Source organism: Puntigrus tetrazona, chromosome 15 (genome assembly GCF_018831695.1).
Source record: "Puntigrus tetrazona isolate hp1 chromosome 15, ASM1883169v1, whole genome shotgun sequence".
Taxonomy (NCBI): Eukaryota; Metazoa; Chordata; class Actinopteri; order Cypriniformes; family Cyprinidae; genus Puntigrus; species Puntigrus tetrazona.
The window spans coordinates 22,027,143-22,047,062 of NC_056713.1; the positions used below are offsets into that span (position 1 = coordinate 22,027,143).

At 36.7% G+C, this 19,920-nt stretch overlaps 2 protein-coding genes across 4 annotated transcripts in view; both read right to left on the reverse strand.

Annotated features, from left to right (window-relative positions):
* Positions 1-58: 58 nt before the first annotated feature.
* LOC122358819 (tripartite motif-containing protein 16-like) lies at positions 59-4,703 on the reverse strand. Of its 3 annotated transcripts, XR_006252644.1 has the most exons (8): positions 4,544-4,697; positions 3,462-4,058; positions 3,218-3,313; positions 2,654-2,887; positions 1,295-1,448; positions 1,151-1,210; positions 386-1,019; positions 59-354 (listed from the first exon to the last, which is right to left on the reverse strand). XR_006252644.1 is itself a non-coding variant. In XM_043258728.1 (7 exons), the coding sequence occupies exons 2-7, from the start codon at positions 4,017-4,019 to the stop codon at positions 478-480; spliced, it is 1,644 nt and encodes a 547-aa protein (XP_043114663.1). In that variant the 5' UTR covers positions 4,020-4,058; positions 4,569-4,703; the 3' UTR covers positions 59-477. The 3 variants fall into 3 exon arrangements, 2 of the variants coding, with proteins under 2 accessions (XP_043114663.1, XP_043114662.1); XM_043258728.1 differs by having other exon boundaries at positions 59-1,019; positions 4,569-4,703; XM_043258727.1 differs by having other exon boundaries at positions 59-1,019.
* An 8,106-nt stretch (positions 4,704-12,809) lies between these two features.
* Positions 12,810-19,920, reverse strand: part of slc25a36b (solute carrier family 25 member 36b) — a 10,988-nt gene continuing 3,877 nt past the window's right edge. Inside the window, exons 3-7 of the mRNA XM_043258749.1 lie at positions 19,317-19,394; positions 17,154-17,254; positions 16,111-16,177; positions 15,672-15,961; positions 12,810-14,363 (exon numbers count right to left, since the gene is read on the reverse strand). Coding sequence (XP_043114684.1) covers positions 14,170-14,363; positions 15,672-15,961; positions 16,111-16,177; positions 17,154-17,254; positions 19,317-19,394 — 730 coding nt within the window. The 3' untranslated portion in view covers positions 12,810-14,169. The remainder of the gene's footprint in view (positions 14,364-15,671; positions 15,962-16,110; positions 16,178-17,153; positions 17,255-19,316; positions 19,395-19,920) is intronic.

Sequence of the window (19,920 nt, forward strand, 5' to 3'; positions counted from 1 at the left end):
AAGCAAATAATCTCACAGGAAACGGTTCTAAAACACTGTCAATGAATACAAAAAGCGATTTCATGATTTTTTTTTTATTATTATACTTTACATTATAAATGCTTAAGAAAGAGAAAACTCATAATATGTTCGGTTTTTCAAGATTAAAATGATGTTCGCCAAAACGTTTTACAACTGTTTCTCAGATTTTTGCCGGCACTAATTTATTAATTGTTGATATATCGCAGTTACGAAATAGCAAAAAAATCAAATTGTAAGAAGTTGCTAATAATAGAAGGTTACTAATAATAATGTATGATACATTTACCAATAATGTGTAAAGTAAATTATTATAATTAACATGTTAACAGTCTGCTTGATGATGAGCTTAATCAAAGGGTCTCTGAATATAACACCAACTAAATACGCAGCACTGGTTTTCATTTAAAATTACCCTTTAAACAGCTCGTTTTTATTTCATATGTTCTGATGGGTCTGTTACTGGTCTGTGTGAACTTTCTCATGCTCTAATATCCTGATAAACGAACCGTGTCCGATCCCAAATGCAGGGTAGAGCGGCTCGGTGAATGTGGTCTGGACTCTGTGTAGGAGAGTCATCGCGTCGGAGACGGCGTAGAAGGACAGACTTCCTGCTCTGTGATCCAGATACACTCCTATTCTAGAGGAGAGGAGAGCAGGGATTGAGACTTGCTTGCTGTCGTGAACGAAATAGAAATTCTGCAGAGAGCGAGACAATCTCCAGGATGTTTTGTTGAAGCCCAGTCTGCAGTCATCGTTGTTTCCTTTACGACCGATTCCTTTGTAACACGCTGCTATAACGCACTCGTTCCCACCGCACTCAACCTCCCAGTAGCAGCGGCCGCTCAAATCCTCCCTGCACATGACGTAACGAAACACATCAAACCGCTCTGGGAGATCAGGATATTTCTGAAGTTTATGCGAATGCGCTTTTCTGTTCTTTTCGGACAGTTTGAGATTTTTCTGCGCTGTGTTCGGATCCAAGTTAAGTTGGCAGAAATCTGAAAAAGAGACAAAAAAAACAAGTATTAAGCAAAGCGGAGCGGTTCCCAAACGGTCACGTTATAGCAGATTATATAGCTGACACTTAAGTAATGAGCGTCTGCCTCGAAGAAAACAAGGCTCAACTTACACTGCAAAAACTCATTTTGGGTCTTTGGATCTGGAGGCTTTGAGACGTGGACGTTTGACACTGAAGAAACAACACAAAACAAGCGCACGGTTAATTTACTCCAACAAGCATGACTGATAATACAACTCAGCGAAAGATTCAGACCTTCTCGGGAAAGTCTGGCCGTTTGCTGGCGACAGACGTCCTCCAAAACCTCTCTGAAGGCTGAGATGGAAACGTTTTTGAAAGACAGATGAGCGTGTTGAGTGATGCTGGGGACGTCTTCGAATGCGGGTAAAACGCACACAGACTGACAGCTCTGAAATCAGACAAACACAGCGCTGCTTGTTACCTACAACCCCAAATCAGAAATTATTATACATTTGTGTAATGCAATAAAATCAAGAACCTGTGATTTGTTCATTCTAAACAAATAAAAAAAAAGTATTCCTTGTTTAAAAAAAAGCATTCTTTAAATATAAACAGCTTATGATTTTGATTGCTGCAAAGGTTGGCATAGAGGCACGTTTAAAACATGTATGACAACTTTCCTTTCAATTACAATTTCCTTTCAACAGTCTGATTCCCCTCTTCATGACGTGTGATTAAAGGGGTGGAATTAATAAACACTTTTATGCATTTCACATTTTTTCTCCATATTTTTTGCTACTTTTTATTTCCCCAATTTAAAAAAGTATTTAAAATAAACTCAAACATTCCCTGGTGCTTCGGAGGGAAACGCTGCATCAAGAGATGGGGTTGAAAACTTTTGAACAGGATGAAGTTTTTTATTATTTTGTTGAAATTCTGTTTTGCCCGTTTAGTACTGCCCTCCAGAAGCAACAGAAGATAGTCGAATGTGTACCGGAAAAAAACATTAAATACAATTGACCTTGACTTTCACACTCATTCTTCAAGAACACATCTCTTTCATCTTTATTTGACATTTTAAGTCCAGCACTCTCTATTCTAATTCTATTCTTAAACAAATTAGACTTGCACTCTATCAAATTACTGACAACTTGTTTTTCTTAAAAAAAAACAAAAAACTAGCTTCTCTATTCTTTTCGTATCCTATTTGCTTTCTTTTTAATTATTATACAGCTAACAAAAAAGCAAAAAGGCCTATAACACTAGCTTGCTCTATTCTTTTCTATCCTATCCTTTATGCAGCGCATAATAAAAATGCGTATGTTAGGGTAACTGTTTATTCTGATGGCGTCCATTGTCCTTAATTGTAAGTCACTTTAAATAAAAGCGTCTGCTAAATGGACTAAATGTAATGTATACGTAAAGCGATAAGACAGATTTAATATTTCATGATTTGAGAAACTTTTTTTTACTGAAGACTTGATTCCTTCACCTATTATTAATTCACCTGCTTATTGTTGACGTTTTAGATAGTAATTTGGATATTCTAACCTTTTCACATTTAGCCTGTTTCCAAACATTGAAGTGTGTTACAACCATCACAAGTTAGTTTACAAATATGGTGGTATATTATAATTAATTGACCTACATCACCTTCAGACATTGTATCTGATCATCACTCATCAGAAGTCTCTCAATCTCTGCTTGTCTTTCTCTGAGTTCTTTCAGCTCTTGATCCAGATGTTTGTGAAGCTCCTCTGCTCGATCTATCTCCGTCTCCTCCTGAGCTCTGATCAGGTCTTTAATCTCAGAGCGTTTCTTCTCCAGAGAGCAGATGAGCTCGGTGAAGACCTTCTCAGTGTTCTCCACAGCCTCTTCTGCTGAACTCTGTTGGAGACAGAAAACTATTAATAAATAATACTGTTTATGTGAGAAATTCTGGTTTTGTAAATCCTAGAAATGGTCAAACCAAGCTGCTTCTGTTCAATGCAATATTGATAGATAGCAAACTTGTGGCTGTCAAGCTGTGCCACACTTTATACATGATATTTAAATGATTTATTGGTCACCGTCTACCTTCATTAGATGCAAAATATAAACTTTTTTTTTTTTATAATTATATATATATATATATATATATATATATATATATATATATATATATATATATATATATATAAACATTAAATAATTTTAAAAAACCTGAAAGGAACATACTTTAAGAAATTTCACAGCTTCACTGATTTTCTGCTGACTTCTCTCTCGTTCCTCAATCAGCTTTAGACATGTAACATTTTTCTCTCGTAGCTCTTCCTGAGGATGTTAAAATACACAAATTAATTAATATATAAAAATAGACATATAATAGACAGAAAAACTTGGTATAACATGTTAAAACGAAACCTATGCACTATGATAATAACAATGTATTTTATGCATGTTTTTTTATTGTTGATATTACCTTTTTACTAGTCCATTCTGAATCCACATACACCACATTGTGTCCTTTATGATTATCAGTACACATGCAACAAATGCACTGACGGTCATCCTGACAGTAGATCTCCAGAGTTTTCCCGTGAATGAGGCAGATGTTGTCCTCCATGGGTCTGGAGGCTTCGACTAGTTTGTGCTTCATGAACGCAGGAGACTGATAGTGAAGCTGCAGGTGAGTCTGGCAGAAGGAGGCCAAGCACTGCAGACAGGACTTTACAGCTCTGTTCTTCTCTGTAGAGCAAACATCACACTCCACAGCAGCCCTTTGTAGAGACGTCTTCTGCAGCGTCTCCATCATCTCAGCGATCAGGGTGTTCTTCTTCAGTAGAGGTCTCTGACTGAAGCTCTCTCTGCATTGAGGACAGCGGTACGACGGCTCCTGCTCCTTCTGCTCCCAGCAGTCAGTAATACAGATCATACAGTAACTGTGTCCACAGGGAATCGTCACCGGCTCCTTCAGAAGATCCAAACAGACCGAACACATGAACTGATCCTCGAACGGACTCCCTGCGGATTCAGCCATTACTTCGCAGTCTTCTTTAAGATGAACGGATTATCTATCCTGTAAAAAGAGCAAGAAAACACATTGTGGGTTAAACATCTTTTATCAGAATTCATGTAAACAGCAACAGAAGAATGTATGTAGTCTACCTAAAAACACATTTACTTTACAGATTAATTTCATTTTAATACACCTAGAGTCGGTTTGATTCATTTCCATTCCAGCCATACACAGTGAACAAACAGGTGCGTAAAAGCAAAAATATGAAATACATTTTTACGTTTTAACTGTGGAAACAAATTATTTCATATGCTAATTAACAGCAGACATAGGTTGTCGACAGAACTTGTATTTAGTCAAAAATAGTCTTTTTAATCACGATCACCCCCAGAAATATGAAATGTGTGTTATAATACACAGTTTCAACAATACTTTTGTTTCAAGATAAAGAAGTAGAAATGCTCAGCCGAGACATACGCACGCGCACAAATAAATAATTGCGCGCGACTTATTTTTAAAAGCAGAAAATATGACACAGCCATTACCTTTTTGTCTTTTTCTGGTCCTTACCTGCTTCGAAAGCAACACTTGACACTAAATTGAAGTTGAAGTGAGTGAGTTTGGTTTCATTTCTCTGGAATTCAAAGACTTCCTGATTATCAGTGGGTCAAAAAAATGGGCGTGTTCTGAGGAAAATAAATAATTAACTACGAGTTTTAAAAAATGCCTAAAGACAGCCTGTTCAAAAATAGAATTATCCTATTGACATTTGAAAACAAAAGAATGCAGTTATAAAAACAGTATAACCTTTGTCGCCTTTAAAATCTATGGAGAAGATGATAAAAAAAAAAAAAAAAATACAGCATAATAAGAGATTTTTGTCGCTTTTTTCTGGGAACACCACAGATATTCAACACAGAAAAGGGAAGGAATTGTAACATCTATACAAAAACTATTATACTAACACATTTTCTCATATTAAAACATCCCTTAAAACAATAAGAAGTAGTGGCTGCTGCCCCTTTGAAAAACAAAATAGAAATAACACGTGTTGATTATTTTTTGTATTATAATATTTCATTGTGGGTTGAACATACTTTAACTGATCAACAACTGCAGTAATCCAGCCACCAAATCTCAGACAATCTCCCCCACTAAAATTGCAAGAAAAAGAGTTGCAATTACCTTTTTTATTTTACACTCCATGACACAGAAAAAAACATAATTGCAAGATGTAAAATTCAGAAATGCACTACAGAATTTACCTTCTTTTTAATTTTGTCGTGTGGTGATAGGAATATAATCACATTAGTAAAACAAAAACATTGTTTTACAGATTGCTTGAAACTTTGAGGCGGTCTGAAAGAATCTCATGAAATATTAGTCCGGCTGAAGCTGACAGAAATCTGATATATTGAACAAATTCGGTTACAAAATGATCAGATTGTAACAGATCATGTTCACGAATGTTTGTCAGTTAGTGAGTGTTTGCCTCGAAGAACGTACGCTGCAAAAAAAAAAATCCTTTGGGTGATCAATGTTGTGACTTATTTTGGCACAGTATCTAAAATAATGCGATTTATGTGAGCCATTGTTTTTTCATGCATCCTCAAATCCTTAGTCAAAACGTAGATGCCTCTCTTCTAAACAAAGTAGTTAGTATAATGTCCGTCCTGCTACAAAAATCGTTTTTAATCGTTAAAGCCACTAGTTACTGTGTTAAACCTTTTTAATAATGCTTAAAGAAACATAGGAGCTTCACTGAGATCTTGCTGACCTCTCTCTCGCTCCTGGATCAGCTTCTCACACGTCTCTGATATCTCCTTTAACTCTTGCTGAGGATGTTAATATAAAGAAAAATGAAATGAAACAACAGGAAAAAATAGACATTGCACATTTCCTGTTTGGTGAGCCAAGATTAAAGCCTCTAAATAAATGCAATATAAATATAACAACATAATTGTTATTAATAATATCATTTATAGATGAATATATACCTTTTTAGTAGTCCATTCTGGACACCATATTGAGGTTTTTATGATACACAAATATCAAATGCACCTCGGAAATATGTGGTATGTGTGGTTGTCTCTTACCTACCTTCGACAGAAACACAAAATATCTGCATTACAGAAAAGGAGTGTTGTAATAACAACTACGAGTGTTAAGGAAAAAATGCCTAAAGGTAATCTATTCAGAAATATAATTATCCCATTCCCCTTTCAAAAAAAAAAAAAAAACTACTTCATGATAAAAACAATATAGGCTATGTCACATTTAAATAGTTACTAAGAGAAACACTATTCAGTTTAAAAAACTTGAGAGTATGTTTAGAATATATTGTGAATATATAGTAATGATTTACAAGCTATTTTTTTTAATTATGGTCCTTTTCATCCAGAAAGTAGATTATTTTTGACACAGCAAAGTTGAAAGACACAAAAACTTAAAGAGTCAAATGAATACAAAGAGTTTATTATAATAACACTGATCGTCTCGTATTAAAATATTATTTAAAGCATCGTGTCAATAGAATCCATAAAAAGAGGGAAAAGACGGCAGAATAACCCTGACAGCTAGTCGACTTTTGTTAAATAAACCTCTCCTCCAGCACTATACAAGTTTTCCATTAAAACCAGTATCCAAAACTGCATTCATCTACAGGTCGCTATCATTTCATGAAAAAACATTTACCATTAATTTGATAAATTATACAAAAGTTGGAATTTATGCATTTTGTCCTGATAAACTTAATACACTAAATTAAAGTTTTCAAGATCTTTTCATTCTTTAGACATAATAAAACCTTTAACGCTCTTCGTTCCGCCCAAACTACGAAACGCTCAAATGACATTCAAATGCGTTATCTTTTGCATACGTATTCGTTTGAGGAATTCAGAAGCTAAATCGTAGTTGACGGTCTACCAGAGCTCTCCTCTGCTCTGTTCGACGATCCTGACAGATGAATCGATATAAATGTAAAAAGCGGGGTAGAGCGGCTCGGTGAATGTGGTCTGGACTCTGTGTAGGAGAGTCATCGAGTCGGAGACGCCGTAGAAGGACAGACTTCCCGCTCTGTGATCCAGATACACTCCTATTCTAGAGGAGCGGAGAGCAGGGATTGAGACTTGCTTCTTGTCATGAGTGATACAGTCGCGGGACAATCTCCAGGATATTTTGTTGGAGCCAAGATTACAGTCGTCACCGATTCCTTTACGTCCAATGCCTTTGTAACAAACCGCTACAGACCAGTCACTGCCAGCGCACTCGACCTCCCAGTAACAGCGGCCAGACAAACCCTCTCTACACATGACGTAGAAGTACGTATCGAACCGCTCTGGGTGGTCGGGATATCGCTGGACTTCATTCGAGCACCATATTTTTCTGTTCCCTTCTGACAGTTTGAGGTTTTTGTGCGCGGTGTTTGGATCCAGCTGAAGCTGACAGAAATCTGAGGAGGATGAATGGAGAAAAAAAACGAAACACGCTCACATCGTGACGGATCGTATCCAACGATAATTTTCAATCAGTGAGAGTTTGCTCTACTTACACTGCAAAAAATCATCTGGAGTCTTTGGCTCTAGGGGCTTGGCGACGTGAATATCTGACACTAAAGAGACAGCAAGAAACAAACTTATGATTAACTCGGGGGTTTAATCCGTTTCCACACGGCTATTCATGTTGAGGCTGAACTGCTGATTTGCAAAAAGCAAAACAAAACAATAAAACAGCCTATTATGACCTATTTATGAATTTATTATTAATTTAATTTATCCATCATTTCCATTTTTTTTTCTTACAAAACTAGAAAGATTGTTAAGACGCACTTAACAAATTTAAGAAGTATAATTCAGTTGCGCAAACTGGAAAATATGTTCAAATATAACATTTAATGTCAAATAAGTTTACATGAAAATCTGAATTTACATGAAAATGTGTCATTTTTACTGTTTGAATGCAGCAAAACGCTCACAGACGTAGATGTTACTGAAAACATCTGGAACATTTATACATGTGAAGACGTGTCTTTGTGGTGTTTATTTCTGGTGAATAAGGGATTAGACTTCTTCACCTTACAAATGGTTGTTGAAAGAAAACAAATTCTATGAAAGGCATTGTTTTCTTTTCTTTCTTTTCTTTGAGAAACTGTGACCTGCTCAAGCAAACAAATCCACAATTCGTGGAATCTGCGACCCAAAATTAGCAAGAAAGTACTGGATTTCATTCAGAAAATATGAAGCAGGGCAGTGTTGTGACAACACAATATATCAAAACAAGACCTTTTTGAGAAATTCTGGCTGTTTGCTGGTGACAGACGTCCTCCAAAACCTCTCTGAACGCTGAGATTGAAATGTCTTTAAAAGACAGATGAGTGTGTTGAGTGATGCTGGAAACGTCTTTAAGTTTCGGCAAAACACACACAGACTGATAGCTCTGAAATCAGACAAATAATACAGGCTCGATTTGTGCACAACAGATATTTTCCAAAACATAAACAAGTTAATTTCTCAACATTTTTGGATCATCACCTTCAGACATTGTATCTGATCATCACTCATCAGAAGTCTCTCAATCTCTGCTTGTCTTTCTCTGAGTTCTTTCAGCTCTTGATCCAGATGTTTGTGAAGCTCCTCTGCTCGATCTATCTCCGTCTCCTCCTGAGCTCTGATCAGGTCTTTAATCTCAGAGCGTTTCTTCTCCAGAGAGCAGATGAGCTCGGTGAAGACCTTCTCAGTGTTCTCCACGGCCTCTTCTGCTGAACTCTGTTGGAGACACAAAACTGATCATGCAGATCATTGTCGTAACTCAAGCAGTTATTTTTTCATACACCCTCAAGTTAACTTTTTTAATAACGCTTAAAGAATCATACTTTAAGGAGCTTCACAGCTTCACTGAGGTCTTGCTGACCTCTCTCTCGCTCCTGGATCAGCTTCTCACACGTCTCTGTTATCTCCTTTAACTCTTGCTGAGGATGTTAATATAAAGAAAAATGAAATGAAAGCACATGAAAAAAATAGACATAGCACTTTTCCTGTTTGGTACAACAGGAAATAAATAAATTAACAAATAAATTAAAAAAGCAATCATTGATAGATGAACATATACCTTTTTACTAGTCCATTCTGAATCCACAGACACCATAATGTGGTTTTTATGACTGTCAATCATACACAAATAACAGATGCACTGACAGTCATCCTGACAGTAGATCTCCAGAGTTTTCCCGTGAATGAGGCAGATGTTCTCCTCCATGGGTCTGGAGGCTTCGACTAGTTTGTGCTTCATGAACGCAGGAGACTGATAGTGAAGCTGCAGGTGAGTCTGGCAGAAGGAGGCCAAGCACTGCAGACAGGACTTTACAGCTCTGTTCTTCTCTGTAGAGCAAACATCACACTCCACAGCAGCCCTTTGTAGAGACGTCTTCTGCAGCGTCTCCATCATCTCAGCGATCAGGGTGTTCTTCTTCAGTAGAGGTCTCTGACTGAAGCTCTCTCTGCATTGAGGACAGCGGTACGACGGCTCCTGCTCCTTCTGCTCCCAGCAGTCAGTAATACAGATCATACAGTAACTGTGTCCACAGGGAATCGTCACCGGCTCCTTCAGAAGATCCAAACAGACCGAACACATGAACTGATCCTCGAACGGACTCCCTGCGGATTCAGCCATTACTTCGCAGTCTTCTCAAAGACGAACAGATTCACTATGCAGGCCAGTAAGAAGATAGAGAATTAGAAATGCTTGATATACACATTTGTAAAAGCAGAAAATATGACAAAGCATCTAGCTTTGGATCTTTTCAAGCCCTTTTCTACTTCGACAGAAACACTGTTCAGATATGATTCGTTTTACAGCTTTCACCCAAAAACCAGATGCATCCGCGGATGCATCAAGTTTAAAATGATGTTAGGTTTAATTTTTCTTCAGTTCAAATACTTCCTGGTTTTCAGCGAGTAAACATAATAAGCGTAGGAGTGCAAACGGAAAGGGAGAAGGTTATAATAAAAACTACAAGTAACTGCGACTTCTAAGAAAATAGCTTTAAGGTATCTATTCAGAAATATAATTATCCTATTTCCATTTCAAAGCAAAAACACTTAACAGCAAAAAAACTACATAGCCTTTCTAATATCTAGTTACTATGGAGAAGATGATAAAATGTTTGAATGAGAAAAATTGCGATAATACAGCATAAGAGATTTACAAGCAATGTTTTGAGGCTGGTCACGTCTGTCAGGAACACCAAATGATTTCAGCACGGCAAAGTGAAAGAATCATCTTGTAACGTCCATACAAAAGGTTTATAATCCCAACACAGATTTTCTCGTGTTATAACATCAATTAAAACATCTGTATGTCTATTGAATTCAGAAGAGGGCAAAGCTTTCTTTCACCTGCAAGACAGGTCAGGGCTAATCACACATCGCTTCTTTTTGCCATCTTTAGAGCACTGAGAAAGAGAAGGAAACCATCAGCTAAATGAATGAATTACCATTACAGTACATACTTTCCCTTACACACAGCCAGAGGTGCAACATAAGAATCACAAGTCCTGTAGAAAGCCACACTGTGACACACAAACAGGAGAGCAATAGAAAAGCAAGCGTACAATGCAAACAGCCTTAAATGCAGTTCAGCACCAGACCTATAGCTCACTAACAAAGGTAAACCAGATAAAACGCATGCTTTAAACAAAGCCAAACCGACAATCTCTCCCACAATAGATGCAGAGGAAATACAATAAACAAAGGGCATGAATATATGAAATAAAATGTCATCGTAGCTTATTAATTCGCAGTTTTGACTCTCACTGTTCATAAAAAAAAATGGTATTCTGTGATATAAACACACAATTGCAAGAACAGACGCTGCTATTATCTTTTTTTATTTTAGATTCGACGGCAGGGAGAAAAGAAACTGAATTGCAAGCTGTAAAATTTAGAATTCAGGTAAAATAAATAAAAAAAAAAGCCAAAATGAGATACAACCTGAGAATTGTGAAAAAAAACTACAAATATTTTACCTTTTTTTACAGACCGCTTGGACCTCATATCCAGACTTCCTCGAGTTAAAATGAGGTTGTGGGGATATATATACTGCAAGTCTAATATTTGTTTGATAACATAACAATCGTTCAACTGGCAAAATGTCTTTCTAGGAAAAAAAACCTGTTCTACTCATCTCACTACAAATCCCATATTTAAGGTAATATCTAAAATTAAATGAATAAACAGGTCATTATCAAAATGGAACACAATTTACCCTGATTTTCAGATCATTAAACCAAGATTAATGAGAGTAAACCATTCCATAAATATAACTTAAATTCAGTTTGTTTTTTTACCTCCCCTGCTATATGATCGTTATATATATATATATATATATATATATATATATATATATATATACACATACATACACATACATACATACATACATATATACATATATATATATATATATATATATACACATATACATACATACATATATATACATATATACATATACATATATATACATATACATACATTTTATATATATATATATATATGTATATGTATATATATATACACATATACATACATTTTATATATATATATATATATATGTATATGTATATATATATACTCATATACATACATTTTATATATATATATATATATATATATATATATATATATACATATATTTTATATATACATACATATATATATATATATATATATATATATATATATATATATATATATATATATATATATATACACACACACACATCGTATAATCTTCCTCATCATCTGCAATGTTTTTATACTATCTTTAATGTTAACGGTCAAAAAGAGCGATTGTGAGGCAAGACATTACTTAATTACCTGTAGCTGAACTTTTAATATTTAATAACCGTTTCCCGATGGAAAACGAGATGATAATAATACCAATGGATTAACTTTCAAATGACTTTGAAAACATAAATGATTCATGATCAAATGTAATTTTCACTTGATGTTAAAGAGTCGTTGAACGCTGTATGCAGGGCTCGAATTGAGGGAGGAGGGCTTCCTCCTTGTCAAATAAAATAATACAAAGCACACCTCTATGAAAACATTGGATTATTGTGTGCATTAGGCTACGTGAAACTGTGTTAAAATTATCTATTTATAATTGACGGATTAAATAACGATTTCAGAAAACAGTAGTGTGTAAAAACTCAAATCTTGGTAATTTTTTTTAATTAGAATTTAATAAAATTCTCCTGCAATATTGTTTGGTTAAAGATTATAAGGGCAAAATGGCAAAGATAAATATATCTATAAATTAATTATACGCAAGGATAAATCATTATTAAGCACTATTATATGTATTCCATAAAAATGCAATGAAACTTATTTTTTTATGATAACTAACTAATTTTACTAGCAATTGAATGTAGTTTTTGTGCACAAACATACTAATCGTTTTAATTAAAAGTATATAAAAATCTTTATCCAAAACCTTTGTTACCAAAAGAAGCTGATAAGTACCTGTTTTTTTGGCATTCTTCCACTGATCAAGTCATTTTTTAATGCAGGAAAAATAAAAATCAACTGCCCCTGTATTTCTTACCTGCTTGAACACCTGAACTCGTTCCTCTCATGTAAAACCAACCCAAACTCCTGCAGTGTGGAGCTGCTCAATCACTTGTACAGTAAGTTGCGTGTCAGTGCATGCGAGAAGGCAAAGATAAAACTAAAAAAAGCAACGCAAACGATTTCAAGTCAGACACGTGTCAGAAACAGTTTCACAAACCCTGAATCTCCATGCACGCCCGTCTTTGTTTTCATATATGCATTTATTTTATTTCCCAAATGATCAACTGCCGAATACGAATGTCCTAACAAAGAGCGACAACAGAGCTCACACCAAGCTGAGCGTAAACAAAACAACCAAACACTGGACTCGTGACGCTTCAGAAAAGGCAAAAAAAAAAAAAAAAAATCAAAGCGAAAAAGTGAGTTTTGACAGCTTGACGATGTTTTAGATTTTAGTAACCTTTCCTGTCTGCACCGCAATACATTTCAAGCAGCATTTTGGTCTTGTTTTCATGAAAATAACGAACATCCTTACAAAATAAGATCATTTCACTCGAAACAGGCATAAATGTGAATACAATAAAAAGACATTCTTAGTGAATACGCACTGCATTTTAAAACAGGTTTATGCTTTATGATGTTATATTATAAATCATCATAATGATTTAATAATAATTCCACACTGTCTATCGTCTTAATGCTTCTCAAGCAAAGTGGTCTTATTCAAAGGATGTCTTGGTATTTTTACTACAAAAAGACAAAAGCCGTTTTTCTTTTGCAACATGAGAATCCTTTCTACGGCCTCAAACTCTGCATTAATTTTTTTTGTGCCCATTGTGTGTTTTTGTGATGGGGGTGCAACATGTCCACCAAAAAAAAAACAAAAAAACAACTTATTTTGTGTTACAGTGCAATAACTTTCTTGCATATTACCTTTTTTGAATGATTATTCCTTCTTTCATTAGTCACATTGCAGCTGAGTACATATATCTATTTATATTAAGTTTCTTTTGTGCCGGCAACCTATTTTGGCTGCAGTGATTGTTACATTCACGTATTAGGGTCAAACGTGGGAAGCAAGCACACGATAGCACGCATATGACACTCGGAGATTAGCAAACAATCATCTGTACAGCGTCCAAACAACTAAACGCACTCTCGGACATCTTTTTCTTGCACACCCGCGTGCGCACAGGCATCCACGTAAGATGTTTTTGCATCTGCATCGAGTATTGTAAGTGCACCCTGATAGGCCGCTCCTAAACAGGAAGCAAGCCTCGGTCTGGATTCTCTCCGATTCGTTTCCAGCTCAAAGCTCGAGAAAATCCAGTGAACAAAGAAACAGCTTCTCTGACAGAAATGAGCTGTTGAATCCACATACAAGAGCGATCTGGCGCTGAGGCGCCGTTTGAGATGGAAAAACTAATTCTGAGGAGGCTGAATGCGAACCGAACGTCAAGGCTTTTTAGAAGCAGCATCATTTGGAGGAACGTTAAAAGACAGAAAGTTAAGAAAGTCCAAGAAACGAGAACAATGTTTAGTCGTTTCTCCCGAAGTGTGAACTCTTCGTCCGTGAACACCGAGGCACCTCAAGTCAACGTTTAGCCTTCGAGCAGGTATACGACGAACTCATAGGTGCACATCATGATGGCTGTATTGGGGATCTGTCTGACCAGATGTGTGGTGAGTCCTCGGTAAAGAGCCCGGTAGCTTTCCTCTCTAATCACCAGGTTGAGGCTCTGGAAGAACGAGCGGTACTTGTTACCTTCTTCTCTCAGCCGCGTACGGATTACCTCTGCAGAGCCAACGAGAGAAAAACAAATGTTTAGGATCGGTTACAAACCATTAGGTCTGTTAGTCAACCTGAAGCTCTTTCTTTTTTATAAAACTCAAACATCTAGGGTCAGTAATGTTTTTCAAAACAAGTCTTTATTTGATTCAGAACGTTACTAAAAACGAGATGTTATTGCAATTTAAAGAACTGCTCCCAATCACTTCTGCTAAAAATATAATGTTGTTTTTCAGTGCAAATGTATACAGATTTTTAAATAAAAAAAAAATTACCTGAAGCAAAACGTTCAAAATCTTGTGAGTTTATGATTAAAGCAAGAAGAAGAATCTGTCAATAGGCTCAGAAAAATATACTTAAAGAGATAGTTCACTCAGAAGCAAAATAATATCATTACTCATCCAGACGTTGTTTCACGCAAGGTCAGAACAACACGAGGGTGAGTAAACATTTTCTATTCTATTTAAAGGAAAAAAAAGATTTCGTACATCATTGACGGATATTTTTAAAATGTAAACTCACTTAATTCTGATCAATTTAGTAAAAAACAACTTCTTCATTTTGCATCTCAAGTACATGTATATGGTTTTAAAAGACATTTAAATAGTAAAAAGAAAATCTTAAAATCTTTTTTTTTTTTTTTTTACCTGGCACCTCCTCAGACTTGGCACACACAAAGGTTGTCAGATAAACAACATGAGCAAGAACGAGCACGCATGACTCTACAGTGCAACCAATCTGACTGCATGTGCGACCTAATTTCTCAATAAAAAAAAATTCAGAGGACTAGCTGTTCAAGGAAAAAAAAAAAAAAAAAAAAAAAAAAAAGTTTTCGCTATTCTGAAAGTCTCCTTGTGGTGGAAAACTATACACATTAGGCACATATCGTGGTCTAAACCAATCAGAAATAGCGAAGGGCGGAGCCCCCTCTCTGATTGGCCGTTAAAATGCTTGTGCTGCAGTCAGACAGAGATGCGAGCAGCCTAGGCCCGTCAGATAAATAGAGTGGATGAAAGAATGTTAAGTTAATTCGCCCGAAAATAACCAATGCTTTGAGACGGATCCATCAGCCCCCCAGGTTAAGTAAAGCTCTGGTCCAGAACGACTGTAGCATTGGTTTCAGATAAACTAGCATGCTACCTTAGCGCATTTCAAACAAATTACGGTATTTTTATACTTTATGTAATTTTTTGACTCTTTTACTTTTCGAAAAACAACGTTCGTCACTTTCTGGAAGTAAAATAAGTTGCGAGTCACGTTTCATGCTGATTTTATGAGTAAATGGTGGTCTGATGGTCAAATGCACACGCTCACCGTGCGGATAGGCGACGGAGGAGGCGCAGGTCTTGGAAGTGGCGGCTGCCAGCATCATGCCCACGAAGTCCGACGCGTCCTTGGCTGTGTCCTCGGCCCCATCCATGTGCGTTGCGGCTTTGGCCTCTGAAAGACGCCGTTTTATGCTTTCATAGATCACAAAGTGAATCACAGTCTCTGAGATGCCTGCATAAGAGGCAGACATGCCGCGGTAAAACCCGCGTAGCCCATCTGACTGATACACACGACGCACACACTCGAAAGCATTCATGCGGCGCTCCCCACGTTTCCTGTGAAGTACAAAACACGCTTTCCTGAGTCACATACAAAACTTAAGTCTGGTATCATGTATAATGAGCACTAGATGATGTTAAAACTACAACATAGAACTAAGGAATCAGTCACTAAGGATAGTAATATATATCTGTTGCTACTTTACCTGGCGTCCAATTGTAGACGCGTCTTAATCAACCAAATTGGGTTGGTTGCTGTTATGGCTGTGAACCCTGATTGGAATAAAAGAGGAAAGATTAAAAGGCAAATTTACTAAACTAAAATGACCACCAGCTTTTCCAAACGAACAGATATTTTGCACAATTAGCTACTTTCATACTAAAACACTCCCTTTCAAAACTTTAGGGTGGGCAAGATTTATTTTAATTTAAAGGACGCACTACATTTTCGTCCTTCAAACATAAGATTTGCATCAAATGCTGTTCTTTTGAACTTTTTTATTCGTCATAGAACTAAAATATGTAAAAATATGCAGCAGTAAACTTCGACATCGCTAATCATAAGAAATGTTTTTTGAGCCGCCAAGCAGCATATTAGGATATTTCTGAAGAGTTATGCGATTTTAAAATGTGGAGAACACCATTAAATTGTAACACTTTACAATAGATGTGTTTTGCTGTATTTTGGACTAAATAAATGCAGTTTTAGTAAACATAAGAGACTTCTTTTTAAAAATTTTAAAAACAAAACTAACATTTTTACAAAAAGGGTCATCCTGATAGCGTCACCATTCAACAACAGAAAGCATAGCAATGATTTTGACTAAATATCATTCAAATTACTTGAAATCCTAATTAACAACCACAATGTGGGTGCTTGTTTTTCTTTCTCTTAATCTGAAACCTGATTCAAAGTGGCCAGCTGCACTAAATCTCCCTCCATTTTCTTCTGAATGCCCTTCTGTCTAACATCTTCATAAACAATGAAAAAGCGGCCTAAAGGTGTAAGAAAACTCTAGGAAAGAACAATGAGGGTTAATCTAAACCCTCCCTGGCAAAAGTCCAGGTGACAGGTGAGAAGAGACACACGCTCTCTTCTGGCCAGATTCTGCCGGATCTTTATTGAGCGCTGTGACATTCACTGGCCTGTTACTCAGAGATACGGCACGGGACAAAAAGAAACGATCAACTACACATATCTGCGCAAGCAATTAGGCAATAAACGGTTTGTATTTTATCATCTTATTACCTGCGATCCCAGCAGACGTCATGTGCACCTGCGTAGAGTCTGGTTCAAACACACCGTTCAGTCTCTCCTTTGAGCAGGAATAGGCGGCGAAGTAGATGGCCCTGAAAACACAGCAGGACACGTGAGTAACAACACAGTGCTATAACACTCTACTGAACAGCAGCAGACTGGTCAGGCTGTTTTTGACCACTTTCCTACCAAATAAACCATCCACACACAGATGAGCAAATAATTTCAATTGGCGGTTCAATCCAGTTCATCTTTGAAATACAAATTAAGATACTTTTGATGGAATCCGAGAGCTCTCTGACCCTCCATATAGAATTGCAATGCTCTCAGGTCCAGAAAGGTAGCTAGAACATCAGTAAAATAGTCCATGTGGCATACTTTTTGCACACAAAGAAAAGAACAGTTATTTATAACAATTCTTCTTCCCGAGTTACCCGCCGTCTGCCATTCAGGAGAGTTCTTAGAACATAATCAGCGTTGTTTACGTTCAGTAGAAAACGTGCACATGTTGGACATAAACAATGCTGATGTTCAGTGAAAAAAAAAATGTGGAAGACGGTAAATTGCGGAGAAGAACTGCTGAATAAACGATATCATCTTTCTCTGCGCACAAAAGTATCTCTATGTTTAACCCTTGGACTATTTAACTGATGTTTTTGCTACCTTTCTGGACCTGGGAACATTGCATTCCTGTCTACGGAGAGTCATAGAGCTCTTAGATTTCAAAATATGTTAATTTGTGTTCCAAAGATGAACATAGGTCTCACAGTTTGGAACGACATAAGGGTGAGTAATTAATAACAGAATTTTCGTTTTTGGATGAACTAACCTCTTAACGTCATCTTGGCCAGACTTGCTGGGAGACGTACTAAACCAGCTGACCAAGCCATTTACCAATTATCTAAACATCAAAGCAAATCACCAGTTAAGCCGACTTAATGTTCTTCTCAGGAGGAAATCTGGTCATCAGCTGGTCCAAGGTATTATCTGCAACAAACCAACCTGATACTTGTACAGTCTGAATACAAGTTGGTTGGTTGTCCAGTCAAGGAAAGAAACCATCCACCAAGCTCCAAAAACAAGCATCAAATCTAAGCTTGATTTTTCCAAAGGATAAATGTAACGCTGCCAAATGCAACATAATTTTGCACCCCACCTTCTGAACCACCCACTGGATGATTATGATGCCTTCGTACAGTAAGCAGCTCATTAGGACAAAATGTTCCTCACAAAACCTCTCATGTAACTGCAAATGTTTGCACAATGTAGAGTCCTGAAGCTCTTCACTAATGGACAGTGAAAACACTTTCCACACGCTCCGCAACTAATCTCAGTATTGATCTCACCTTCCTGTCTATATAACACATGCGTTTACATAAGCTGCTCTTTAGGTAACAGGTCCAGATTTATCATGCGTGCATCACTGGACAAGCACTTTATCCTGAACGCATGCACATAAAACATCTGTTTACACAGACACTAAATGTTAAAACCATCATTTATCATGCCCATTCATTTATTTAATTGCTCTCTTAAGCCGCGTTGTTTGTTACACCTCAGCTGACGGCTGAAACAGCCCATTTTGAAACCTGATTTGTTCCAGAAAACCTTAAAAACACCGGAGTGGCAGTAAAGCACAGGGCTTGGTTAATCGACAGGTATCAAATGAGCTTTTAATGGCCTGGAAAACCTGGTGCTATCATCTGTATATTGATTATAAATTCAATCATTTCCTATAAATCTTTTTAGGAAGTCGTGTTAGTTAGAACTAAAACGCTATTCTTTGCAAGGGACACTTCACCCAGAACTGACCGACGTTCTGAGAAGTTTTCATCGTTTGGACGGCAACAAAAACAGTCATCTCTCAAAATATATTTTGTGCTCTAAATATAAAAAGCGAGTCATACAGAATTTGAACCGAATCTTTCTTTTTAATTGGTGGGTAGATTCCCCCAAATTTGCATACTGCGCGGCTGAGTGTTGAATACAAACTTGTGTCTGCGTGTTTTTACAGGCTTGTAATCTTGCAGCTATACCGGTTGAGCAGCGATTGCATCAGTCGCTCTGCATCAGATTCACTTCAGAACACACAACTCAGGACTACACGTTCAGTGAGAGACGTCTGTTTAACTGTATGAACGGACAAACACTCACCTTGAAGGAGCCACTCCGATTAGATTGGGGCCCAGGCCCCGAAATAGAGAACGAGGTCCTTCTTTCTCAAGAATTAGTCTGGGAAAGACAGAGAGAGAAAAACATATCAACGGAAGTGCGAGACGAATTACATTTTTATTCTGAAAGGGTTTGTGAACGTTATAAACACACCCAGGAGTTGGCAAAACAATGTTGCTCCTGGAAAAATGCATGTTTGGGAGAAATGCATGTCAAAAATATATATTTTTTCCACTGTAACTTAAAATTAAATGCACAATATCAACAGTAAACGAAACATAACCCAACCATTTCTTTGCATGAATCACCAAATTATTTTTTTAGTCCTTCGATCAGCCAATGAGACACACCTCTGAACAGGTTCAAACAAAGAAATACCTGAGACACGTGTGAGGTTTGAAACATTGCCATTACACACAAACAGTGTAAAAAAGAAATTCATGAAAGAAATGTTAAAGGAAAGTTAAATCAACAGAATGGCAACCTTAAGCAGCTGGTGCCAAAGTTATTTATGTTCCAAAGATATAATGTTCCATAAATACAGTCGCAATACTTAATAATCTGGAACCCAAGTGGTTCCCAACTA

What these genes read in the sequence shown, in the direction of transcription:
- LOC122358819 (XM_043258728.1), bottom strand. Translation starts at nt 4,019, where the DNA reads ATGGCTGAATCCGCAGGGAGTCCGTTCGAGGATCAGTTCATGTGTTCG. An exon ending in CAGAATGGACTAGTAAAAAG is followed by an intron (nt 3,314 to 3,461) that starts GTAATATCAACA and finishes TAACATCCTCAG; the next exon opens with GAAGAGCTACGAGAGAAAAA. An exon ending in AAGCTGTGAAATTTCTTAAA is followed by an intron (nt 2,888 to 3,217) that starts GTATGTTCCTTT and finishes TGTCTCCAACAG; the next exon opens with AGTTCAGCAGAAGAGGCTGT.